This window comes from Haliaeetus albicilla, chromosome 3 (assembly GCF_947461875.1).
Source record: "Haliaeetus albicilla chromosome 3, bHalAlb1.1, whole genome shotgun sequence".
Taxonomy (NCBI): domain Eukaryota; kingdom Metazoa; phylum Chordata; class Aves; order Accipitriformes; family Accipitridae; genus Haliaeetus; species Haliaeetus albicilla.
In genome coordinates this window covers 20,679,709-20,704,446 of record NC_091485.1, presented here as the reverse complement: position 1 = coordinate 20,704,446, position 24,738 = coordinate 20,679,709, and the positions used below count along the sequence as shown (strand labels likewise).

At 42.8% G+C, this 24,738-nt stretch overlaps 2 protein-coding genes across 12 annotated transcripts in view; both read left to right on the top strand.

Annotated features, from left to right (window-relative positions):
• Nucleotides 1-24,738, top strand: part of LOC138684714 (uncharacterized) — a 334,210-nt gene that overhangs the window by 80,828 nt on the left and 228,644 nt on the right. The window lies entirely within an intron of this gene.
• Nucleotides 1-24,738, top strand: part of MTCL1 (microtubule crosslinking factor 1) — a 115,168-nt gene that overhangs the window by 50,770 nt on the left and 39,660 nt on the right. For 4 of the 11 annotated variants that reach the window (XM_069779018.1, XM_069779013.1, XM_069779009.1 and 1 more), the window contains exons 4-7: nt 10,950-11,009; nt 13,080-13,157; nt 16,923-18,248; nt 19,203-19,358. In XM_069779018.1, the coding sequence (XP_069635119.1) occupies nt 10,950-11,009; nt 13,080-13,157; nt 16,923-18,248; nt 19,203-19,358 (1,620 nt within the window). The remainder of the gene's footprint in view (nt 1-10,949; nt 11,010-13,079; nt 13,158-16,922; nt 18,249-19,202; nt 19,359-24,738) is intronic. The other 7 variants (XM_069779016.1, XM_069779012.1, XM_069779020.1 and 4 more) reach the window with 3 other exon arrangements.

The window sequence follows — 24,738 nt, the reverse complement described above, 5'->3', positions numbered from 1 at the left end:
AGAAGTATAATAAAAAGGTACATCCCCGAAATATTTTCCCAGCCTGCAGTCCCCAGCAGGAGCATGCCATTGCTGCTTTGCTCTTACTGAGTGCTTTGCAAAGCTTTCCACATATAAAGAGGTTCTTTGGAGTAGGCAAATCAAATACAAGGCACATAAGGATGTTCTGCTCTGATGTACTTTGGCATGAGAAGTACCCAGAGATCAGAAGGACTTTGGAGTTACTGTCTAAAAATGATTTTTCAGAAGCTAATTCTTGAATCATCTTCAGACACCTCTTTTACTAGGCAGCAGCATCAACAAGCTGTGCAAATGGGATCAGTAAGCTGTTCCTTGTAATTTATGTGTTTTGGTGCATGGTTACAACCAAGGGACACACCAACTGGCATCAGCTTTCAGGAACTTGGAAAGGTGATGGTGCTGCTAACCTTTTTCGTATTTCGTACTGTATCTGGGATTGGATGTGCAGCAGCACAATCCAGATAGCTGGAGTGGGATTTTGCCACTTCATCGATTAATTGTATATATTCACAGCAAACCACACATTTTACAGCAGGTATATAAAAGTAGAAATAAAGGGCATAATTTTATAGCCTTTGAGAGAAAGCCATCAAACCCAAGTGCTGTCAGTCTTCATTTATTATCATAATAATTATCATGATAAAAATACTGTGTACAACGTGACTAGGGTTACAGATCCAGTCACTTGAAAGGTTAGGAAATGGTAGAAGAGAAGTTTCTCAAGCAGCCTAATGCAGTGCAGACATGGTCCCTTGCTGCTTGCTGCCTTGGCTCAGGGCTGGTTGTGGCTGCAGTGACCTTCCTGCACTGCTCTGGTAGGTCCTCCAGTTTCTGAAGGGTACAAGGTTTATTATGCAGAAGAAGCTCCTGAAAACTAGCCCTGCTTGTGTCCCTGCAATTCACCCCACACAGGGGAATGGTAATGCCGGTTGTTATTGGGCATAATGATTGTATTTTAAAAAAAATGTGTATCCATATTGCCATTTTAGGTTTCTTGTGCCTGGTTAGGTATTAGCAAAAGAGGCAGAGAGGATGACAGTGGGATAAGTTCTCAGAGATGAGAGATCCTCCCCTATCAGGAGTACTTAAAGCATAGACTAAATTGTCAAGAGGAGTGATGAAATATGGAAGTTATGAATTAGACTAAATAAAAATGCGGGAATAATATACAGTGAGGAAAAAAGCACATGTCTAAGCAGAGATGTCCTAATCCTTTTTTGTAATGTTTCATTCATATAACAACTTAAACTAAGAAGTGGTGATCCAAGTCCCTTAGTCATGTATCCTAAAATCAATATGTTGCTTGAATAAAGATTTTTGCCTTGGGTTATTGCTACTTGAGTGGTCTGGAAACTAATCCTTTTTCTGTTTTAAGGGAATATAAACAGGTCATCCTCTTTCTTCTATTCTGTTTTGGAAAAACAGATAGAACATCATGTTTCATAGCAAATATGTATCCAAACAAAGTACAACAGTTAGGCCCTAAATAGGATGCATTTAGAGAGGGTGATTACCAACAAAGTTGAAGCCGTGAATTCCTCCTTTGGGCAGGTGCTGGGCGCTGTCACCTCCCCAGAAACCAGCACCCCAAATTGCAGAGGCACTGCAATGGGGAGGCTCAGGGTGGTCAGCTCCTGCACCAAGTGATGGAAAAGCCATCTGTCCTTCCCAGGAGCTACAGAACACACCAAGAAGCGTTATCTCACCCCACGCTTTCACCCACCTCCCTAGGAGCTGCTCTCAGAGGTTGAGAGCATGAAGACCCTCTCCAGGTCACCCTTCCCTGTATAAGACCCAGTAATGCACCATACGCCTTTCATTTTGTGCTCTGGTCCTCGGGGTTGGAGCATCCCTCTGCATTCAGAGGCAGGGACCACAAATCCCGGCAAGTAGCCAAGGCAGCTGGTTTAGGCCTCAAAGCAGCAGTAGCGTGGGAGAGCACAGCCCCTGCACACTTTCAGAGTCATCCCAGCTCCCCACAAGCAATGGGAATGGGTTCCCATGCAATGATGGCCCAGCCCCAGAAGCAGGCAAGATGGTTAAGAATAACCCAAATACCCACCCAGATTGAGGTCTCCTCAGAAATATGCTTCACACCAGAATATTTTGCTGTTAACATCTGTGGCACCTTTATAACTTTTCTGTGCATTTTTTATTTTAGTGTTTAAAGCACTGTGTTCCCGCTTGGGCTTGTCATATTCCTTTCCAAGTGCATCTTTGTGAAGCTATATCCATCATTTAGAGTTCTTCATTTGGTATTTACAGGGTTGTTACTGACACATCTTTATAGACTGGTTTTACTAAGAAAATGTGGCTTTTGCAATTATACTCTCTCTTAACAATTTCTTTCCCTCCTGGACATTTCCAGCTGCAATTGGATTCAAAGGTAGCCTAGCACTTTTCTCCCATGAGGGTAACTCTTGCCCTGCAGAATATATTGAGAGAGTGGGTGGATGTCGCACTGCTAGTTCTGGAGGATCGTGTGCTATAGCTCACTAGTGGGCTGGCATGTTCGCAGGAGCTCCATCTCCTTCTTGTCACCTGTGCCTGCCCTGGGCCAGGCTTCACTATTTCTTAATTACAAGTGCTACACTCTGGCTTGAATTTCATTCCTCAATTATATTGATGACCTTGTTTGTTGTAAGAACTAACTTTATTTGTGCTTGAACTGTGACTCCTACGGCTTGCTGAATAGGGCTGTCTTGGGGGTGACACATCACCTGTCAGTGAATGGTTGTCTATGTTGAATGATGTATAGGAAATTGTGTCACAGGTGGCAGCTATTTGAGGTTCAAAAATGTCACCAGCTACCGAAGTGTGAACTTGCTGTCTTTTTGCTCTATTTTTATAAACCCCTTTTTCAGAGTGCAGTGTCCTTAAAATTGTGAAATAATAGACAGGCAACCGAGGATTACAAAGACTATCTGGGACATATTCATTGGAGATCATTGCAGTTGGCCTTTAATCTCTCTGCTTCTTCAGAATTTCATTTAATACTTTATAGAAAGAGCAAGTTGCTCTAATCCAGGGGAGATTGAATATGCTTGTACTTATAGCTGTCTGCTCAAGGAAAATTTCCATCCCCAATGCAAAAAACAATCCCGTGGCTGTTGATCTATTAGTGCGGAAAGCACAATGTTGTGCAGCTCTCAATATCTTTCTTTCTATTCCAAAAAGATTCTTTTTGGTTTTTAGATCCTATGAGATTTGCTCTTTACACCTATACCTTGAACACTACAGAGACTGCAGAGCTGTGTGTTTTCTCCCTCTCCCAGTGCCGTAAATTGCTGCAGTAACCTCCTGACCTAGTACGAGCTTGGGGCTTCGCTCAGCTCCCCTCCTCTCTTTTACCAGCACCGTCCAAATCGTGTCTAACTCTGCTTTGTCCCATTGCTGTCACACTCTCCAGTTTGTTTCTCCAGTGTGCTGAAGGCCGTCCTGATACTGGGACCACTAGCTATGTAGCATTGATTTCTAAGTGCTCTTGGTGGCAGAGAATGAGCGGGCTCTATCTCTGCAGTTGGAGAGCAGGTATCTATCCCTGTGCATATACTGCCTTCTTAGTCTTCTTCTGGAAAAAACCAAACCAAACCACATTTATGCCTGTAATAGATCACCTGTGCTACAGGAAATGGCAGGCTGGGTGTGCATTGATCAGCAGTAAATGCGCTCATATAGTCTTCTTTCAGCAATGTAAACTCCTAATCCCCTCTCTGAACACTACCTGGCCTGCGGTCCAATTTCGTAAAGCCAGCCCCGGCTGGCTGCTCACCAGCAGCTCCCAACTGGAAGGCTTGTGATGTGACAGCAGTACATTTGCTGCAGTTCCTCAGAAAAGATTTGGGTTTTAAAGCATTGTTTCAGAGAGAGGAGGAGGGGAGGGCAGTTCATCTCTGTTTTTAGGTAGCCTGCATTTAGCATTGGGCGATGCGGGCAATGCCAAGTAGTGCAACATGGATGGTGGAAGGCTTGGCAGGTATGTCAGGGCTGTTTCCAAGGATTTGCTTTCTCCAGCAGTTGTCTAGTTTGCCCAGGCTGCTGCAGTAAGTGTCGTTACGAGAGAAAAAAAAGGCTTAAAAAAGTCATACAAGTTGTTTTGACTTTGGGAGTTTTGCAAACCCTGTTTTGTCCAGAGAGGTGAAGAAGAGAGCCCCAGCTGGCACCGGTGGCCACGAGGCTGGGTGCCCGTCCTCCTAGCGAGGGACACCATTTCTCTCTCAGTGTGCTGACACTTGGCCTGGGCTATGGGCACCAGGTGTTCATCATTATGTAGGGTTTTGTGGCCGAGGACGAGTACTATTCCTGTTGGCAAGCCATTTCAGGACAGGTGTGTTTCTGTGTGTATGTAGTGCCCGGCACATTTTTCATGGGCTGTCTGCTATGGTATAACACTAATGAGGTAATTACAGAGCTCAGGCAGTGTCAGCGCAGCACATACCACTTGGATTAGGCCTGGCTCTTGGACAAGCTCTTTCCGAAAGGGGTGCAAGCTGACGTGGCTCACGGCCCATTTGCAGGCACCAGGAGTGGGCTGGTGCTCGGTGACTGTGGCTCAGCTGAGGTAAGAGAATTTGGGGTGCTGCATCTGCTTCCTGCACCGGTGGGGAGGGGAGGGCGGGCGGTCCCAACTAGCACACGTTACCGTGAGCATTACGGGCATAATATGGTGGGAGGTGGAAAAGTAGAGGCCTGGCAGCAACCCCCTGCTGCCGGTTGGTGCTGCAGCCACTCCTGCCTGGCAGGATTGTGAGGGATGTGCGGCTGCGGTTTCATCCTCTAGTGCAGGGACTGAAAGCGAGGTGGTGCCACTGCAGAGGGTTAGCAAGTATGCCTGTGATGCGGGGGTTACGGGACGGGCACAGTGTGGGGAACTCATATTTAATAGCTGCGCAAATGGAGGGGCGACAAGGCTTGGAGGGACATGTTTGCTCCCGGCATGTTAGTGTTACGGCACTGGTGTAGCAGGAGGGGGAGAAGTAGCGCTGTCTGCAGCGATCTACCTGGCTTCTTTCTGGTTTTCCTCACCTGAAATAGGATGCAAAAAAAAGGAAAGTCTGGTCTCAGTGTGTTGTCATTTTCTTTATATATTGTGACACATGTGATGTAATTTGGATACTTTATGTCTTAACAAAATGGGACAGACAGGGACTTTTAAAATACATTTTAATGAATTTAAGAAGTTATTAAGAAAAGTGTTTGGGCAGAAGCACTGCATAAGACAGTGATACACCTGTCAGAGTTTAGGATCTCAGCTGTCAGTTTGAGGATTTCATTTATTATATTAATAATTATTACATGACTGGGCTATAATTTTTTACCAATTATTACTATAATTATTAAGCAATTATCATATTAATAAGAATTATTATATTGGTTTCAGACAAAATATTAAGTGAAATGGTATGTTGTGAGCTGAATACAAAGCCAGCCCAGCTGTCTCCCATCCACTCAAGACCTGCTGTCTCACCTTCCAGGGCTTCAGACAGTGGGTGCAACCCTGCTGCTTCCCTCCCCGCAGCATGCTGCCACACCTGTCACACCAAATTGTTTGTAAACACCAAGCCGGCTAATATCAGGACAGTATCAGTCCACATGCGAAGGGCACCGGGAAGCCATGAGAGACAGCTGGTGCCATGTGTTAGTAGTAAGAGGCAAAAGAAAGAGGCTCCTCCAAAGCCCCTATTCAGAAGTTTAGCACAATAGAGTAATGCAGCGTTAGGGAAATTTAAGCTGGTGCTGAAAGCTAGTGTGCTTTGCTGCTTTTTTACTCAAAGGATGGCTTTTATCCTGAACCGTAGTGCTTATGATATTTCAGACATGGCTTGCTTTGCTAGGTCATGTGAATGATGAATATCGTAGTATTTAGAGGTTTCTAGTAAATGAAACACACATGGGAACGAATGCAGATACAGATCACTTGCGTCAAACCCAGCTTTATCAGGGCTTGGTGAGATATCTTTTTCAAGGGCCTACAGCAATTGGAAAGCAATTAGAATTTCATTGTATTTTCCAGTTCCATTAACCATCCTGTAGATAGGTATTAGAGTCCACATAGAAAAAACTGCCTCTCTACTTTCACTGCACAGCTGTTATAATACAGAAGCATGGAATGGCAGCAAAGCAAAACTTCAGTTGGATACTTGGAATTAGAGACACTTCAGGCCTTAAGAAAGAATGGAAAGCCACCTTGTCCTACCATTTAAAAAAAAAGGGATGTTGCTACAGGAATAGGAAATGCTTCCTTTTTACAAAATGGGCAGGCAGGTAACCATACTGGGAAGGTGATTTCAGAAAGCTACAGTGTGATAGCTGAAAGCTGCGCCTCCTAAAGAAACATGTCCTGGTCATGTTCTTTCAGTGCTGCATTTGTTAGAAGAGTTTATTCACTAGTGGTCTGAGAGTGACAGAGCTCTGCACAAAGGGTATTTTCTTTATCTACCAGACTGGGCAAGCGGGGGTAGCTCTAAAGCAGTGAGATGAAGGGGAATCATGCACCCTCTCAATGTCAGGGTCTGGCAAGTCCAAAGCTGCAAAAAGTTGAGAGGAAAACTGCCTGTAGTGGCTAGCAGAGCTGGATTTGTGTGGAGGGGTGTTGCCGGAGAAGGAGCATGGAGATCCCCTGCTTTTTTCATCCTCTGCCACAGTCTTCCCATGTGGTCCTGCACAGTGCCCGGAAAACCCTTGCAGTGAACTGTTCCTGAGCAGTGATTAGCAATGCAGTTAACAAACACTGGTTTACATCACTTGGGGATAAATCCACCTTCTGACCATCTGTTACAAGTGGATCTGTTTTTCTTCTGATGCACATTCATGCCAAGCAGAATTACCTTCATTGAAATCACTGGCATTTCTTGGAGAGTAACCACTATGAAAGAGTTGGTCCATTGGCAAGATCTCCCAATGAGTCATGTACTGTGTGGCAGAGATTATGTCTCTCTGAATGTTTTGTTCATTCTCAAACATGAGGAGGCTCGACAGCTAGCAAGTTAGCTCTTATTATGAAATGCCAATATGCAACTCTGAAGCTGTTAGCCTTGCAGATACTGGTAATCTGAAAGCAATCTGCTTCACCTACTGCTGTATGTAGAGCAAGTGGATTTGGTCACTCACGCATATTTTTTTTAAAGGTACTGTCAGATCTCCCACAGGCATTATTTTCTAATGAATGCAAATGAAAATTGTGGTTATCCATTTCAAAGCAATCAGTAGCAAGCCATTGTTGCACACAGAACATTATTTCTACAGCTTATAAGGCCCAGTGATGCTCATGCATAATTCGTCACATATCATGGTGGTAGAAATTGCCTTCAGGGCCAGACTTTCCAAGCCACCATCTCTGTTTTAAGCTGCAGGCATTGTCACTTCAATGGCTGACTCCTTGATTTTGCAGATTCAGTTTCATGCAGATATGATAGCAAGCCCACGCTTGCCTGCAGATGCTAGATTGCACCCAAAATTACTTGCTTCTCTTAATAGCAGTGAATAAAGTGACAGGCTGTCAGCTCTTAGGGACTCTTGGTTCTCTCTTCCTATTTTCTGAGTCCTTCTCTACTGCCACCTGTTTGCAGCTCTGTTGTCATCTTACTCAGCACTTGCCTCAGTATGAAAACTTTGGGCATATCATGTGTTTACATGTATGATAGCTTTTAACTCAAACTTTATTTCCATATCTTGCTCAACCTCTAATTCCAGTGCATTGACTCCTGCTTGCTGTTTCCCCTGCGGGTAGTCTCACTTGTACTGCTTGGTTTGCAGGACTCTTCTTGGACCTGTTAAAAATGGAATTCACTGAAAGACACAAATTATCTCTTCCTGTCTGTGCTGGGCTCCTAGGGAAAATGAAAATAATTGTGTCTCTTTCTGCTGTTAGTACTGTAGTTGCTACATCCAATAATCTTTTGGGAAGTTTAACTTTTAAAACACCGGGCAATTTATTACCCCCATATATTAGCTCTTCTTGGTAGCCAAGAGGTGCAGTGAAACAGTAAAGGTAGAAAATGTCCGATGAGTAACCTCTTTCCTAAGAGACTATGTTAACCAAAGGACTAATAAAATCTTGTTTAACCATCGTTGAAAGACTTTTTGGTAGACAGCCAACCCTGGTTGGTCTCTTGAGTATAAAAAGTAGTATAGAAATGTTCCTTCCAGCATTAATTCATATCAACTTCTGTTGCTGATCTCCTGTACATCAAAGAGAAATGCTCCTTTATTGCACCATTTTACATTTTAAATCAAAGCTTGTAGCATGTTCCACCTACTTCTTGCAGTGGCACCCTCTGACCTTAGTCCAACTCAAATATCAACTATATTGGTTGGTGTTTCATACACACATGCAGCCTGGTCCCACAGTGGTGAAATGGACATCTTTCCTTGCTGTCATATAGGGCTTAGGGGTTTTGGTCCCTTTTTGCCATGCCTGTGTTTCTAGTCCTCCACTGACAAACGTGAGGGACGTTTCTCCCTGTAATCTAGTGGTAACCCCCAGAGGTAAATATCCTATTCTTTTTCTTACACTGAGGACAGACTCAGCCTAAGGTTGAGTCTCTGCCTTATGGAAATACAAAGCAATCTCCTAGCTGAGCACTGATCAGAAGGTTGTTCTTACGCAAATCCAAACAGGACAGTGTGAAAATGCTTAAAGTGAGGCCCCATCTAGGGCAGTATTTTGCAAACTGGTTAGTCTGGATCTGTGAAATCCATTTTTTCAGTGAGGAGTGGAGCTTACAGCTTCCAAAGCCAGATCACTATCTGCCTGTTTCTCAGCCTGTGATCCATGTCTCCTACCAAATTTTAATTCCCTTCCCCTTATTTTCCAGGTATTATCCTGTACAACAGAGCAAAGATTTTATTACTTTCTCTTGCACACTGTAGCCCATGTGTCTATATCCCCTAGCTTCTTAATTTGGATGTGTCTAAGTATAACCTTTTGCCTATAGGTAAGAGCAAGAGGTTTTTAGAATTTGACACAAAGGTTTGCATTTCTAGCATGACCAGTAGCTGTTTGCTACAATCATGCATTGAGGCCTCTACAGAAATTGGTAGACTCATCCCTGACTCTAAGGGCTTACAAATTAAATGCAGTAACCAGACAACCTCCTCTTGCTCAAGCTACTTTTGCTTGAAGTCACACTGAAAAGCAGTGTGAGGGCCAGGGCTATGCCCCATATCTCTTCAACCATAGTGACCCATCTTGCATGCCAGGGCATGATGCTGCTGACTGATGACTGCTTTCAGTTACATATCTGCTTCCAGAATAACACCACATTTAAAAAAATAAAAAGAGAAAACAGTAACTGTTTATCCTAGCTAAGCTTGTGTAACAGGTTTTCATATGATGTTTTTAGTGTTTAAAGTCTTTTTTCATTAAATCGTTTCACTATCCAGAAAAAAACATTTCTTTTACTCAGCTTCATTAGTTATAGGAAATCACTGGATTAAAGTAGAGAGCAGATTAGCAAAAATAGACTATAGTATGCCTTGGGCATATGGTGCCACGTATGAATGGGTTTTAACTACTTAACTGTGTATAACAAAGAGCAGAAGGAGAGATGTCTTAGCATACAATAATTATAATTTGCACTAGCTGCATAGCTTAACAGTCAGAAACCGCAAAGCCATGGAAAGCTTTCGGTTGGATTTGTATAGGGTGTGTGCTTCTGTCCCAAGCTCATGTTGCATTTTCTGCCAGCTGATGGCTGGGCACAAGACTGGACTTAGCTAACTAACAGGATGCCTCTCCCTCCTTTCCCTTCCTCTTTGCTGGGCTCATGTTTTGCAGTGCTGCGTTAATGTCGGTTACAGAGAATGGGATTTAGCCCATAGGATGCAGGAGCCGGCACTGGTCCGGGCATGCTGCTCCATCGCATGGGGCAGAGGGGAGGCATGCTGTGGGCAAGCCCATGACAGCCTGGGCTTCACTTCAGCTGGAAATTGTCCCCTGCAGAGCAAATATGAACAGAAGTAGTAAATAAAAGAGGCCACAATGTCAGGGTGATTGCTGGGAGTATCAGCCTTCAGGCTCTGGGCACAAAGAATCCGGCCAGCTTTGAATTCAAATGACTCTGCATTTTCTAACTTCCCACTTTTTTTGCCTAATAACTATCACTCCCCTCTGATACGTCAACCTGCAAAAGTCAAATTTATGCCTTTTCTAAATAGACCCAGCTCACACTGGTTTGAACTTGGTCCTGAGACACAAGTCAGTGCAAACACTGATAACATCCTGACAGTGCTCCACCTCCCACTTCTCAGGAAAACTGTGCTTTTCTATTTGGATGCTGAGAGGTTTCTGAAAACCAAGCAGTGGTGATGATATCATTTCCATGTCTTAAAAAACTTGCTTATAAAGGGATATAAAGATTTGCAAAGCCAATCAAATCTAATTTATAAAGTAAATTCAGAAATACCTGGAGAATTACCTCATCTTTATCTGGGCTCCTCAGTACATTTGCTAGCATGGATTAACCAATAATGTTATGCCACATAGCTATAATATGCATATCCTTCCCTGTTTTGGAGGGGTTGCTTTCCTCTGAGGTTTCCACAATGTGTTTCACATCCACTGTGAGTAACATTCTTGGACTTCTGCCCTGGATTAATCAAACATAAATCACTGCCCCATGCAAAAAGAAAGTTTTGCCAAAAATTGTGGTGGTCCAGAGAAGAAAAGAGGGTGGGTTTTTTCCCTCTGTGAACCTTTAACTGATTTTACTCCTTTTTTTTTTTCTGGGAAATTTTGTGCATTGAAAATTCACTGACAAGGCCCTGATCATCTTGGGTTTTTAGTGATTATTACATAAAATTAAATCCCCAACTGCCCAGGAGGATATTCTTGCTTTCTCCTAAATTAGTTTTATAGTGGTGAGCCCTACCAAACTTGCAGGCTTTGTGTTTAGCTTATCAATAACTCAGTGTTGCTTCTCTTGCAGAGTTCCCTGAAGAGAAGAGGCAGCAGAGAAATGCACAAAGAAAAAAAGGCATTTACCCAGGTATGGTTGTCATGAATGTGCAATTTTGAGCAAAATCACATGATAAAACTCAAAATTTCTTTTTACGGGTGTTGACAAGGCCATCAGGCACATTTACTAGAGTGCAATTAGGCCTTAATCTATTGAGACTTCCCAGAGATAATGTAGAAGCAATTTAGGACACAAGTGTGATCTCTAAACCATGTAGCTTGTCGGGGTGATTGTGCTTGTATCCATAGATTTGGGCTGCAGGTTTTCTACAAGAAGCGAAAATCACCTTGCCTCACAAAGTAATTGGATCGCAGCTTAGGGACTAACTAAATTTATACGCAGTGCCAAAGAATTTGTGCTAATGAGCATCTTGGCAGGGAATGCAGTTTGCACACTGCAACAACACCTTGCGAACTCTTGTGTTGCAGCCTAAGGTTTGATCTCTCTCTGGTGTCAAGGGGGCAGCATGTGAATTTGTGCTACCCCAAGCTGAGATACAACACAGAGCCTAAGCTACCCACTCTGTCTCCCTTCGGACACTGGTTTTACTGAAAGCCTGCAGGCTGGTCCTTCTCAGGAAAGTGGTCTGCCCGGTTTCCTCCGCTTTTTGTGCTGACTGTAGGAGTTAAAGCTTTTCATAGCACCTGTACGGTTCCTGTTTATAGCCGGAGAGATGGGGATAGTGTTCCACCTCCCTGCTAAAGGAGCCAAGAGTGACATCGTGCCTTCATTAGAGAGAGGTTGCATCTCCCCTGCTGCTCCCTTGGCAGGCTCAGTGTATACAGCCGAGACCTACGGGTTGTCTCTGAGTCGATGGAGTCTTAAAATCCATTGATTTGCAGTAATAACCATAATAAATCATTGCAATATGTTGCACTTCAGTGGATAGGGTGGGCAGCTGAGTCAGCAGACCGAGGTGTTGGCTGGGGGCTGCAGGCTGCTTTCCTGGGACGCAGGAGACCAAGCATCCCCGCCAAAACGATACAAGCACAGCTTAATCAGACCTTAAAATGGGGCACTGGGCTTTCTTCCTGCAGCACCTGCTACAGAGAATTATTTAAGTCATCAGTCAGGTCAGAGAGTTTATTTTTCTGCAAGTCTGTAAAATACATGGATGAAATATATAGAGATATGCCCACACACATGCAGATTACAGATGAAGCTGCATGAAGGCATGGTTGCGTCCACTGGGCTTTGTGGGCAGCACTGTCCTTCATTTCCTCATTCCTGGAAATACAGAGCAGTGCAGAGGGAATGGATTCCTTGTGCTTGCTTCCTCCGCCCAAATCCAGGCATTAAGAGCAGTGTAGTTTGCCTTGGAAAGCCTTAAAAAGGACTTCACAAAATTAATCATGTAACCATGGGTCAGCTCTGCACCACTCACAATGTGGGGAAGCGATCCTGGAAACCACCCAGGGAAAAAAGACCTTTATGCTGTACACACACATTGTAACTCGTGCAGCAAAGCATTTGGGCTTAAAAATGAAAACTTGCACTGTGCAAGGCGACCATTCAGTTTTCTTCAGCAATTCTTTAGGGTGGGAAATACTGAGAAACAATCTTATATATTGACATGGCCCAACCTATAGGTGCATGTCTTAGCTATCTCCCAACTCTAGGGTGTTGCCCAGAGCTGTCTCCAAACCCAGCTATCCATTCAGAGGTACGTGCTGGTTGAGACCAGAGCACACCACAGCAAGTGCCCAACCTGGTCAAACAGCCACCAAGTCCTGGGGCTTGAACCAAAGCGGTAGGTACAGACACAGCCCGGGAGGTTCAGAACGCTGCTTTTCAGGGACAGCTGCCCTAAATACCTAAAATAAGTTCAGATACCCATTACATGCTTTGTGAGTGAAAAGCAACAACAAACTTAGATTCTGTGCATTCGCGTGTTTACAGATATGTATAGCATATAGCAAGACTGGTGTTTTTACTTACTGAGAGCTCATTATGAAAATTAGCTGGAACACACACCCACCACAGGGCACTCTGAGTAAGTAATACCTGTGAAATTGATTGTCTTGAAGTCGTGTAGAAGCAGAATTCATCCTAGCGCTTACCCACCTCTAGCAGTATTGAAGAAAAAAAGTTTTTATTCAGCAGAATTGCAAAATGGAGCTTCTCGGAAAATGCCAGGCACCAAGCAAAACACAAAGAAAAGTGGTTCTCCAGCGCAAGGTAGGAGTGCTGGCACTCAGCCAGATGCTTGGGTGCTGGTTGTACTGCCCCGTCGTCAGACTTGCAACCTCAAAACCGCTTACCCATCTTCTGCCTGGCAGTTCCCTTGAGCTGGTGGTGGTGGTAGAGGAGATGGCGTTGGTCTCTATCTATCTTTGTGTCTTCTTGCCAGAAAAGAAATATCATATTTGGGAATTTTTGATCAGCTTTTCATTCTCATCACATCATTTATTTTGCATAATGATTTAAGTTCATTTCTTTCCTTTAAGTTTCATTTCTTTATCTCCACATTCTACATTTGTCTAAATTAGACTGCAGACTCTAGAGAGGGATCTGAGTTTTTTCTTTCTGCTTTTTTTTCCATTAACATCCCTCTGAAGTGCCATGCAGAGCCACGCATATTGCCTGCAAATATTCACTATCAGTAATCATTAATTCCCATTGATCCTTAATGATCTCTTAAGGTCCGTGACAAGCACCATGACTGACGGAACATTTTTGCACTGTCGTTCCTTCTTTTCTTACTATACACCCTGCCCTATGTACACTTTTTAGGAAAGCATCCACATACTGGATGTGTAATACAGTCAGGCTGCCATATCCCGGATTCAAGCCTCTTGTTCCTCCAAAAAGATGGAATGACTGTTCATTCTCCTTTTTTTTTTCCTCCTTTCTTTTAATTCGTGATTTAACTAATAATGAACTATTCTTAATTTTGGTGATTTGGCCTCTCCTTAGTTTGCCTTATATGTCAAAACTCTACTTGCCTGTGTGGGTGTCTCGCTGTCTTGCTGCTTCTACTTGGTTTCAACTGATCAAGAAATTGCTGATATTTCTGTACACAAAGTTTCAGAGGGACAAATGCATGAAGATTGGAGTCTTACCCTTCTGGCATGCTTAGATCTGGCTGATAAATCTCTCCTGACCGTTCTTTTCCCTTGGAAGAAAACTGTCCAGGGAATGGGATTTTCAGTAGTCATGTTTCCTGGCAGAGAAGCGGGGAAGATCTAGAGCTTTCTCACCTTTCCAGATGGGATCCATATTTAGAAAGCGAGATTAACATCCATCAGCTCTGTTGTTTTGTATGAGGCTTGTGTTTGTTTAATGAGAATAAATCTCGTTTGTTTTAGCTCTTGCAAAAAACAAAACTTACAAATGTGATTCTTTTTTTTCATAGACAAAACCTAGCAATAAAGTAATGCCACTATAAGAAGTTAATAGTGGGTTTGTCCTGCTATAATAACGTGCTAACTCCGCAGACGCATTGAGTCATGCAGTGATGCCAAGCAAAAACATTGGGACCCTGACCCCAAACCCATCAAAGCCCTTCCCTTTTCTTCGAAAGCTTCAAAATGCTGAGTGTGTTGTCCCACGTGTGACTCGGTGACTGTTATTTATGTTGTTTGAAATGCAGCGGGTGTCAGGCTGGAGCCCCCTCTGAGTCCCAGGGAGGACGAGATGGCCCCTCGTGCTCCCAGCTGGGGCAGACGGGTATGGGCAGGCTGGCCCTTCCCCACAGGCATCGGTCCAGCTGCCTGCAGCCAGGGAGGTGCGAGGGGCCAGCTAGTGCCACTCATGGCTGGGCGCTCGCAGCCAAAGGCAGACAAGAAGCACAGGGAAGAATGCTGGATTACAAAGACAGAATAAGGAAAATGTCAGATGTGATTGTTTCCAAGATATTAACAGATAAATAAATAAACTGGAGTAATCACCCCACCTGACATGCAGCACTGGTCTGGCTGTAACTTTCCTTGTGATCTTTGTATTTCCCTAAAAGCAAAACCTACAGCTGCGGGGATAAACTGATTCTCAATGATGGGAAAAACAGAGGTAATGTATTGTGCAGCCCTGACCAAAGATGATGCTTTAATCATACAGCCTTATCCAGCCAGAGCAACCAAAATTCAGAGTGACTGCAGTGGAGTTCTGCCAGGTTTTAATCTGATACTTAATTTGCAGTTTCGAGTTATAAAGAGAAAAGCAATTTGCAAATAATATGTGTGAAAAAGAGGTGGGGGTGGGGGGGTGTGAGATGATAGAGATGAAAGAAAGCCCATCTTCTAGAGGCTCTGCTTTTAATCAATTATATGCATCTCGATTGTATTCATAGAAAACTCACATTTCTGGTACTAGAAACATGATGACCAATTTTAGTCAGTCAACTGATCAACTGAATGCAGTTGTGTTTAACTTCTGGTTATCACTGAAAATCATATATTAACAGAAACTTTGACTATTGTTTACCTCTATTAACATTTAAGATAACTTTTTTACTATTTAGTATTTTAAAGTCCCAACCTGTGCCAAGCAGAATCAGTAAGAAAGATGACTTGAGTTCAGAAGTATAAAACCAATTACTTTTGTGGCTGCTTAGTTATTAATAGCTGAAATTAAGATATAATTAGTATATATCTAAATAGAATGGGGTGAAATTAATCTAGGTAACATAAAAGACACTGTTACCAATGTGCAAGGATATGTGCTTTAGAAATTAATTCATTTCCTCAGATTGCTGAGCCATAATTAGTTGTGTAAATCTTTTGTTTTTTCTAATAGCCTGATCTGGTGAACAATTAAAGTCAGTCATGTTTTCTTCTGGATTTGGTTGCCATTATTAGGAATTATAACAAAATGATGGTTGTGAAAGATAACAGTGCTCCGGAGGCTGAAATGAAGTTTCCATAGATAATTGCACATATGTCCACATGGCCTACCAACAATGATGAAATCTGCTGTCTCAAGAGATCATCTTTCAAAGCCTGGCTTCCATTATACTGCTAATGCTGATAAATGTGTCTCTTACAAGGCCAAGTGCCTGTATCTCCATGACAATTCATGAAAGAGATTCAAGCAAAGAAATTGTTCATCGGCTTAGAATTTACTTAACCTTGTCTCTTATTTCAGCACAACAGACGCTGGCGTTTTTTGTTTGAGTTGAGATGCAGTGCTTTAAAATGCTCAACACACACAAAAAATTAAAACTCTCATTTAATACCATAGTGCTTCCTGAAAAATGCAAGTTTTCACACGGGCCAGATTTGGATGTAACCATGATTTAATGAATTTTTCTTTCCTTTTTCACATGTTTTCACCGATCTCCCTTGTGAACAATTGTCCATACCAGAAACAGTGATCACAATCTGGTCCATCCTAATAATAACAGCAGCAGAGGCAACAGTGTGCTTCCTATTCAGAAAGCAAGTTAGGCACTCTGGCTATTTCACAGAGATCAGAGTAATTAAACTCTGCAAGGCAACCATGCAGCTTAGCACACTTTTTTTGTGCTTTGTAGCTGACGGAGCCTGAGATTTGGGATTACAATGAGCAAATTCATCTGAGTAGTCTTTGCTTTGTGATGCTAAAAAGGAGCAAATGTAACATTAAACATAAATGGAACAGAAAATGCCAACAAATCATGGAGCCTTTTCATTTAAGTCATGATTTTCCACAAAATTAGCTCAGTATTTGAGAAAAACTAACCATTATGCTGGTATTCTTGCATCACTGAACACTTGCACAGGCCCACTTGATTTTTTTTTTCCCCTCTTTAACCCTGGTCAAGCTGCTTTGCCAATTTAACCAGAACCAAGCCATGAAATGTGTCAGCTGTGTGGTTTGCGCAGCTTTGTCTGTGTATTGTTTGCATACCTAACAGATACAGCTCAGAGGGTGGGGACATGGAGGTTTTGGAAAATAAGCTACAGATTGTGCTTCTATTATAATATAATCTTGGGGGGGGGGGGGGGGTGTGATTATTCTTGGCAGGAGGACAGTGCTGATTTGAAGTGCCAGCTCCAGTTTGCCAAAGAGGAGGCAGCGCTGATGCGTAAGAAGATGGCCAAACTGGGGAAGGAGAAGGATGAACTGGAGCAGGAGCTCCAGAAGTACAAGTCCATCTATGGAGATGTGGACAGTCCCCTGCCTACTGGGGAGGCAGGGGGCCCGCCCAGCACCAGGGAGGCCGAGCTGAAGCTTCGTCTGAAGCTGGTAGAGGAGGAAGCCAACATACTGGGCAGAAAAATAGTGGAACTGGAGGTGGAGAACAGGGGGATTAAAGCTGAGATGGAGGATATGAGGTGCCAGTATGAAAAAGAATGTCTCAGCAGGGACCACATTTCAAGCATTCCTACCTCGCCCTATGGTGACTCCGTGGAGTCGGCCATGGAACTGCGCCGGCACCTGCAGTTTGTGGAAGAGGAAGCAGAGCTGCTGAGACGGTCAATCTCTGAAATCGAGGATCACAACAAGCAGCTAACGAACGAGCTGAACAAATTCAAGTTTGAGCCGGGCCAGGAGCCGGGCTGGTTGGATGACATGGCATCCAACTGCGGTGGGACCTTGCAAGAGGAGCTGAAGTCAGCCAGGTTGCAAATCAACGAGCTGAGTGGGAAAGTGATGAAGCTCCAGTATGAGAACAGGGTCCTGATGTCCAATGTCCAGCGTTACGATCTTGCCTCTCACCTGGGCCTGCGCACTTCCAGCCCCAGGGACAGCGATGCTGACAGTGATGCCGGGAAGAAAGAGAGTGACAGCGAAGAGGGTCGCCCGCCCCAGCCGAAGAGAGAGGGGCCCATTGGGGGCGAGAGTGACTCCGAAGAAGTTTATGAGAAGACGTCGGGTTTTGGGAGTGGGAAGCCTTCGGAAGTCAGTGACCTGTGCTCTGCTGAACTCATGAGAGTGGAAGAGGACACTGAGACTTTAATTAACATCAAACGTGAGGCTGAGCGGCTCGAAAGGACCGTGGATCGCCTTATCACTGATACAGACAGCTTGATTTATGATGCGAAGGTGCATGTAACCAGCAGCCCATCCACCGAGCAGGATTTCAGAAGTGGTGAGGAAAGGGGAGAAGATAAGCATGAACCGGAGCTTCTAGACACTGTCAACTCCAGGATGAAAGCTTTCCGGAAGGAGCTGCAGACATTCCTGGAGAAGGTTGATCACATTGGAGAGGGCCTTAAGGAGCAGATGGAGGACCTCTCCCCTCTTCCCCATCTCACAGAGTCTTCCAGTTTCCTGTCCACAATGACGTCCATGTCCCGAGACTCTCCAATTGGTAACCTGGGGAAGGAGTTAATTACAGACTTTCAGGTAGGTTCGTCCCTTGTTTGCCTTCTTTCTGTTTATCGTTTCTCTTTCTTTCTGGCATTGCTACCCTATAGCTAATTTTCCTCACAGCTGCTTTGTTATGATTTCAGATCCGCAATGTATTAAAGTGTGTAATGTTAAACAAACACTTTATAGGTTTTTTTTCTTTTATTTGTTTGCACAACTCCTTTGATTCAGAGGCGGTTCCTCATGGCAAAAAGGCTAATTCACTGGTGCTATAGAGATCTGTCTTCTTTTTGTCTGTAACAGCAGTGTTCCCCTGTGAAAGAGGAGATTAATTAAAAAAAACCAAAACACTCTGATGAATGTAAATTAGCAGCCTTGCTCAGAAATGTGAGGAGGTCTTTATTATGCTCTCTTGTAAAAGGGTCAGGTGTGTTCTCAAAAGCCTTGACAAAAGAACCCAACCGAATGCATTTTTTTAAGTGATGTGTTTTGAAAAGCCTGCTTACAGCTCACTCCCCTAACCGAGCAGCGAGTGAGAAGCTCTGTAGCCAGCGAAGGACTGCCTTGCCTAAAGAGTTGCCCATGGGCGCATGTCTAAACTGCCACAACTGCCACACTGGATATGGCTTTTCTGCACAGCACAAGTAAGGAAGGAAGAGCCTTGTGTCCTGGTATCCTTCATGACTTGTATGCTTGCTGTTGGTTTGACTCATGCATCCTCATTGCATGCGCCTCATAACCAGTGTTTGCATTCTTTTTTCCTCTCTTTCTCTTTTTTGCTTTTCAGATGTTTCAGCCCATCATTTTGCTCATCCTCATTTTGGTTTTGTTCTCTTCACTTTCTTATGCCACTGTATTTAAGTTGGTTTTTCTGTTCACGCTTTTCTTTGTCTTGTAGTTTTTCAGTCGTCTACCTTACCCATTTTTGTTTTCTTTATTCCTTCCTGTCCTTTTGTTTTTTTGTTATAAAACTGCCCATGCACCTAACAGTCCAAACTGAGGGATCAGATGGAGTGGCAGCTCAAACAAGATCGTGGAGAGGAGCAAGAGATTCACCACCAGCGAGCCACCACCGACCCACACCGCAGAGCTGATGGAGACATTAAACTCTACAGGCCAGGAGACAAGGGCTGTTTCAGTCTAGAGGTCAGCAAAGCAGCCCCTCTTACTCACTGCCTCCTGCTGCCTTAGCCAGGAGATGAGTAACAGAAGCCAGGAGTTGGGGGAGTGAATTGGACCAAACACAGCATCCCTGTTATGAAATTTGTGGTTGCCCTCTTTTTACCCTTGTGGTTTCAGAGAAGCAAATTGGTCCTGACTTTGGACTCATCAGCCTGCTCCCAGTAGCTTTGCTAAGTGGGAAAATATGGCTCAGGAACCCACTACAATTGAGTATAGAAATGAAAGATCTCTGGAAGAGGTTGTAATCCCTGATGTGAGGTCATGCTTCCAGGTTTCACCTTGCCGGATATTTTAAATCTGGAAAGTCTACAGGCAGAGATTGCTTTGCATTTTGCCTGGTAGTAGTCTGCACAGGAGAGGGTTTGATGCTGGTGTGCATGGTGATTCTCAACAGGGAACACAGCACCCTGCAGCTTCCAAAAAAACTTTTAAATTTAAAGCTGAATTCTCCATTGTTTGGGTTGTTGAGTACTTTTCATTCGTCAAAAACATCAATCAGTTTTTATTTAAAACTTCATCTACGCAGAGGCCATATCTGCCTCAGTAAACATCTCCATAGCTGCTTTCTCATGAGCCTAGGATGTCCAGACACTACAGCTGGTCCTGAAGAAAACAATTTCTAATCTGTCTTCATAAAGGTGAGCTTGGAGCATTGAAAAACTTTTCTGCTGGCCACTGGGAAGCCAAATCCACCTTGAAACCGTGGTGGTTAGAGTAGCTTCTAGTGATGGCTGAGTTTTAATGTGTTTTTAATTCTAAAGACATAGGCAGAGGCCTTAGTATATCTGAAACCCCTAATTGAGTCTGGGAAAAGGAGAATGCTGGCTGGGACAGATGGGTTTGTAAGTAAGTGATAACAAGCACTAGAAAACAGGGGTAGGAAGAAAAAGCTTCAGGGCGCTGGTAGTCAAGCAGCACAAAGCTGTATTGAATATCAAAGGGAGAGTGGCCCTTCATCTTAAAACAGGTAATTCATTGCTAGTTTTGTTTTGTTTGTTTTAAATTATCCTGACAGTGCAGAGTTTTGGTAGTATTAGAATAATTAATTTGTTCAGCAGCTTCTCTTCCAACTTTTCACTTTTACCAGTGATAATAAACCTCAGGAAGGATATCTGATAAACCCAGGACACCGTAAGTCTCTCACTGAAAGGTGAAGTCTTTCCTCCTCAGCTGTGAAATGGGCTGATGAGGTAGAGAAACCTTGGCATTCAGTATGGATCCTTTTGCAATTGTATTGGTGAATAGTTATGGTAGCTTAGGTCAGAAAATGACCACAGCAAACATTTACAATATTTCTGTTTCAATTCCATCATCTTTATTAATTCCCCCTTATCTTAGATCAGCCTCATTATTATATTAAGCCCTGTATGTGAGCCCTCTGTTAAGATTAGGGATTTGGGTAATTTTGGCACAATATCTTTCTTCCCTCTCCCAGAATGGGATGATGTGTAAACTGTGTACAGCAAGCTGTGTTTAAACAGAGGATGGGTGGTTTTCACACCATAGCCTGACAAGGAACAAGTCAGTCATTATAATCAAAGGTAGGGAATAGCCAGCTTAGGTCCAGGTGTGCTCAAAAGATGAGCAAGGCTGGGGCTCAAATGGCTTAACTTGAGAAAATGTTGAAGGTTAAGGTGTTTGTTTCAGTCAGGTTTACTTAAGCAACAAAGAGTATTGCACTGCTTTACTCTGAAACTTTTCAGTGGGGTGGGCAGCCAATTGAAATCTTATAATCTGTAATAGTCAAACCCAAGTGAAGCAGAAGATTTCTCCAAATAATTTTGTATGGTATCATTTTTAATCTTTTCTTTTTTAATTTCATACACTGCACTAGCAAAAACTACCAATTTTTTGTACTGGATGAATGAGCAGGAAAAAATATTATTCAAATACCAAAGGGTTGTTTTTATTATCACAGAAATTTCTGATGGAGACTCAAACCTTTCAATGCCCACAGCAGAGATGGCTACACGTGAGCCGTTATCTGCTTTAGCTTATGAAGTGAAAATATATGCACTGGCCAGTGGATAACACTGACTGATGATCTTCTTACTCCATATGGACTTTCAGCATGAGAACAAGACATTTCATTTCAGTGAGGCAAATGTTTTCTTTTTAAGTAAGCAAACCCATTTTTCTAAATTCATTTTTTCCAAGCTGGATTTTAAATGAAAATTTTCCCAAGCAATGCTGAGCAGTTTCCATTTAGCTGTTTCTCCTATTTTTACAAATGAGCATTGTGGGAGCCTAATTGTTTGATTGAGTACAATAAATGCAGACTGACTTATGCTTGAAACTACCTCGTAGCCTAACTGTAAACATCTGCCTTTGTTTGGGTTTTGCACTGCAGTTGTTAGTGCAACAGTATTATTAGAATGTATTTGCATGTTAAAGAGGTGGGTTAGAGTCACAGTCCCAGGGAAATTGTATCTTGAAATTGCCTTAAGAGCAGGGCTTTGTTTTCTTGCTGAAACAAGCCATTCAGATGCTGTTGCGGGAGGTTGGAGCCCATTGGGGTGGATGTTCGATCCATTATTCATGATTTTAGCAGAGCCTGGTTATGGTGGGAGGGGGAAAATAATTCTTTACCATCCAAAGAAAAAGCTAGTGAACAAGTGAGAATTGCCCTGACTAAAAGACATGGAGAAAGTAAAAAAGGTAACACAATGCTTCATGGAGCAAACGCCTGGCACAAATCAAAGGATTACTATGGCCACAAATGGGAACCAGTTCATCTGGTGAATTTTACCCTTTTTGCCAATGGAATATCCATAAACAAAAGACAGCTTCCTTAAGCAGTCTTGTCCTGTTTATTCAGAAACAAGAAGACATTCTGGAGAAGAAAAATTTCACTCTTTCAAATGATCAAATATAGTTTGTTGCAGTATTTGATACCTGATGCTCTAAAATAGAGCTGTATCTGCTAACTCTGATTGTTCCTTCAGGGGTATCAGTTCTGCCCTTACCTGAGTAAGTATATATCACCAAAGGCAAAAGCACTCATCTTTGCATTTCAGATTTGGATTATTTTTATACATGGCTTTTAAAGACTTACACATTTGTTTCTATGTAGAAAAATGCCACAAAATCTCTGACACTCCCAGGTTATGGAAAAAGAACCACTGAAGTGAATTCACTTAAAAGGAACAAGTTGTCACCAGAGAATTAAAATAAAAGCAGATAGGCTGAAGAAGGTGAGAGCATGTCTTAAAAAGCAAGTCTTCCACAAGGTCTAGTAATAAAGTAGGAAGAGCTCACACTGAAGAATAATTTCTTCTAGGCCATTCTTCTGTTTATCCATTTTCCTTACTTATCATGCCCATAAGAAACATAAAACATCTTTATTACTCTAAGTTAATACCTGGGTTAAGTGTGGACCAACCAGATCCAGTGATGTGCAAGTTAGGTAAGTCACTTTACCACCTGCTTTGAATCAAAACTTCTGTATGGATCCATTTTGGACATATGAGGAGAAATTTGGTCTGTATTTTGGATGTTATATTTTTAGCTGGTTTTGGAGTGTCTGTGCTCCTTCTCTGCAATTTTCATAATTCCATGTGAGAGCTTTTCAGGTGGGTGGCTTTTGCAGCAGCTCCCAGCCATGCGCTGAAAATTTACACATCCTTTTCTCTTGCCCTGATTTAAGATTTTGTTTTCCCAGAAAGGAAACAGTGGATGTTTTATACATTGTGACTTTTCTTTCTTCTGAAAAAAAAAAAAAAAAACCAAAACAAAAACCAAAAAGCCCCCAACAAACAAAAAACCCCAACAAATGAGGACCACATAGAAGGCTGTGTCTCGTAGTGTCCACTATTCCTCCAATGCAAAGTTGTGGAAAGAAGAGACAGACTGGTGCTGACATATTCCTTCCCAGCAAGAATAATTTACTTCTTTGATGAATTGTATTCTTTCTTGCTATGCAAGATTCCTTAAAGGTTGGCAATATAATGGCTTAAAAGACCCTTTATGATGTAAATCTGGATATCCCAGTCCTAACTGAGCTCAGTGAGACTTTGTGTAATATCCATACGAGATGGATTTTTAAAGACTTGGAGCAAACTGTTCTGTATTTTCCCAAAATCAGAGACTCTCCATATAAGCACAGACAAATAATCACACAACTGCCTATTGTACACTAGCAAATGGAATATATGTAATTTATTTTTAAGGGGTGAGGAGAAGAGTACATCTTCAGAAGCAGCCTCTGAGAATTCAGTAGATGTGTATTGAATGTAAAAGGTAATACAAAAGGCACTGGAAGTTCCTATCCGGTCTGGTTGATTGTATGCATGCAATGGTCAGCCGTCATGTGTGAAAAAGTAGCAGTTTTTAGACTGCGTGGTCAAATGTAAGGTCCAAATTTCAAAGTGTTATAACAAAGCGTTAGGTGAGCAGAATAAATGTTCATCTTTTGGCTTCCTGGAATTGCACACAAATGCTGGAAAGCATCTTTCTACCCTGCCTCCTCAGGCCTTATTTTGCTCCATCCCTTCTGGGAAAAAAAAAAAGGCTAAAAACAAAGATTCTGTGAAATTTGATGTTCACAGTTGTTGCATATAAACTGATAAAGTTTGCAGGCAAATTGAGATTGCAATTAGCTATGGTAAAATGGAGAAGACAGGCAAGTAAAACCCAGACATACCTCATGGTGCATGACAATACTGTTAAAACAAGTCATGGCAGAAATATTGGATTGTATAAGCTAGAAAGTAACCTGGAAAGCCTTCAACACGCTGAGAGGGGCAGAAAGGGGTTGGTGCAATGAGGGAGTGGTGGTGAAGCCCCCAAAGTGTGGATGACTTTTCTCTGAACATCCTCTTGAGGTAAAGACATCAGCGTGGATTAGCTTGTTCTGGAGTGATAACAGGTGAGAGAAAAGGACTCAGTAGAAGGATTTGGCACTGCCTGTCCAAGAGGATGGGAGTGGAAGTGGGTCTGGAAATGCAATTATTGGGATTCATGGGAAATTGTCAATTGGTGTCGAGCTGTGGATGAAGTGCAGCTGCTTCTGCAGCTCTGTGATGGAGTAGCACTAGCCTGTAGTTCCCATTATAGTGTGTTTGTATGTCTTGCTGTAGTGAGTTTGTGTCTGTTTCTGTGGTGTCAGTACATTGTGTGGTGGCTGTCACATTTGGGGTGTTTTCCATTCTTTGTGTAGCATGTTCGTTAATGAGAACAAAGGAGACAAAGAATGGAAATTAACAGGTTATCAACTTTTGTGTCCATTTTGTAGAGTGTTGTTTTCCAAAACAAAACAAAACCACAGTTGTGCCACAGGCTACACCCTGCTGTTTATATGATAGGGGCCTGATATCCAAATATAAACATATAGACATCCATCAAT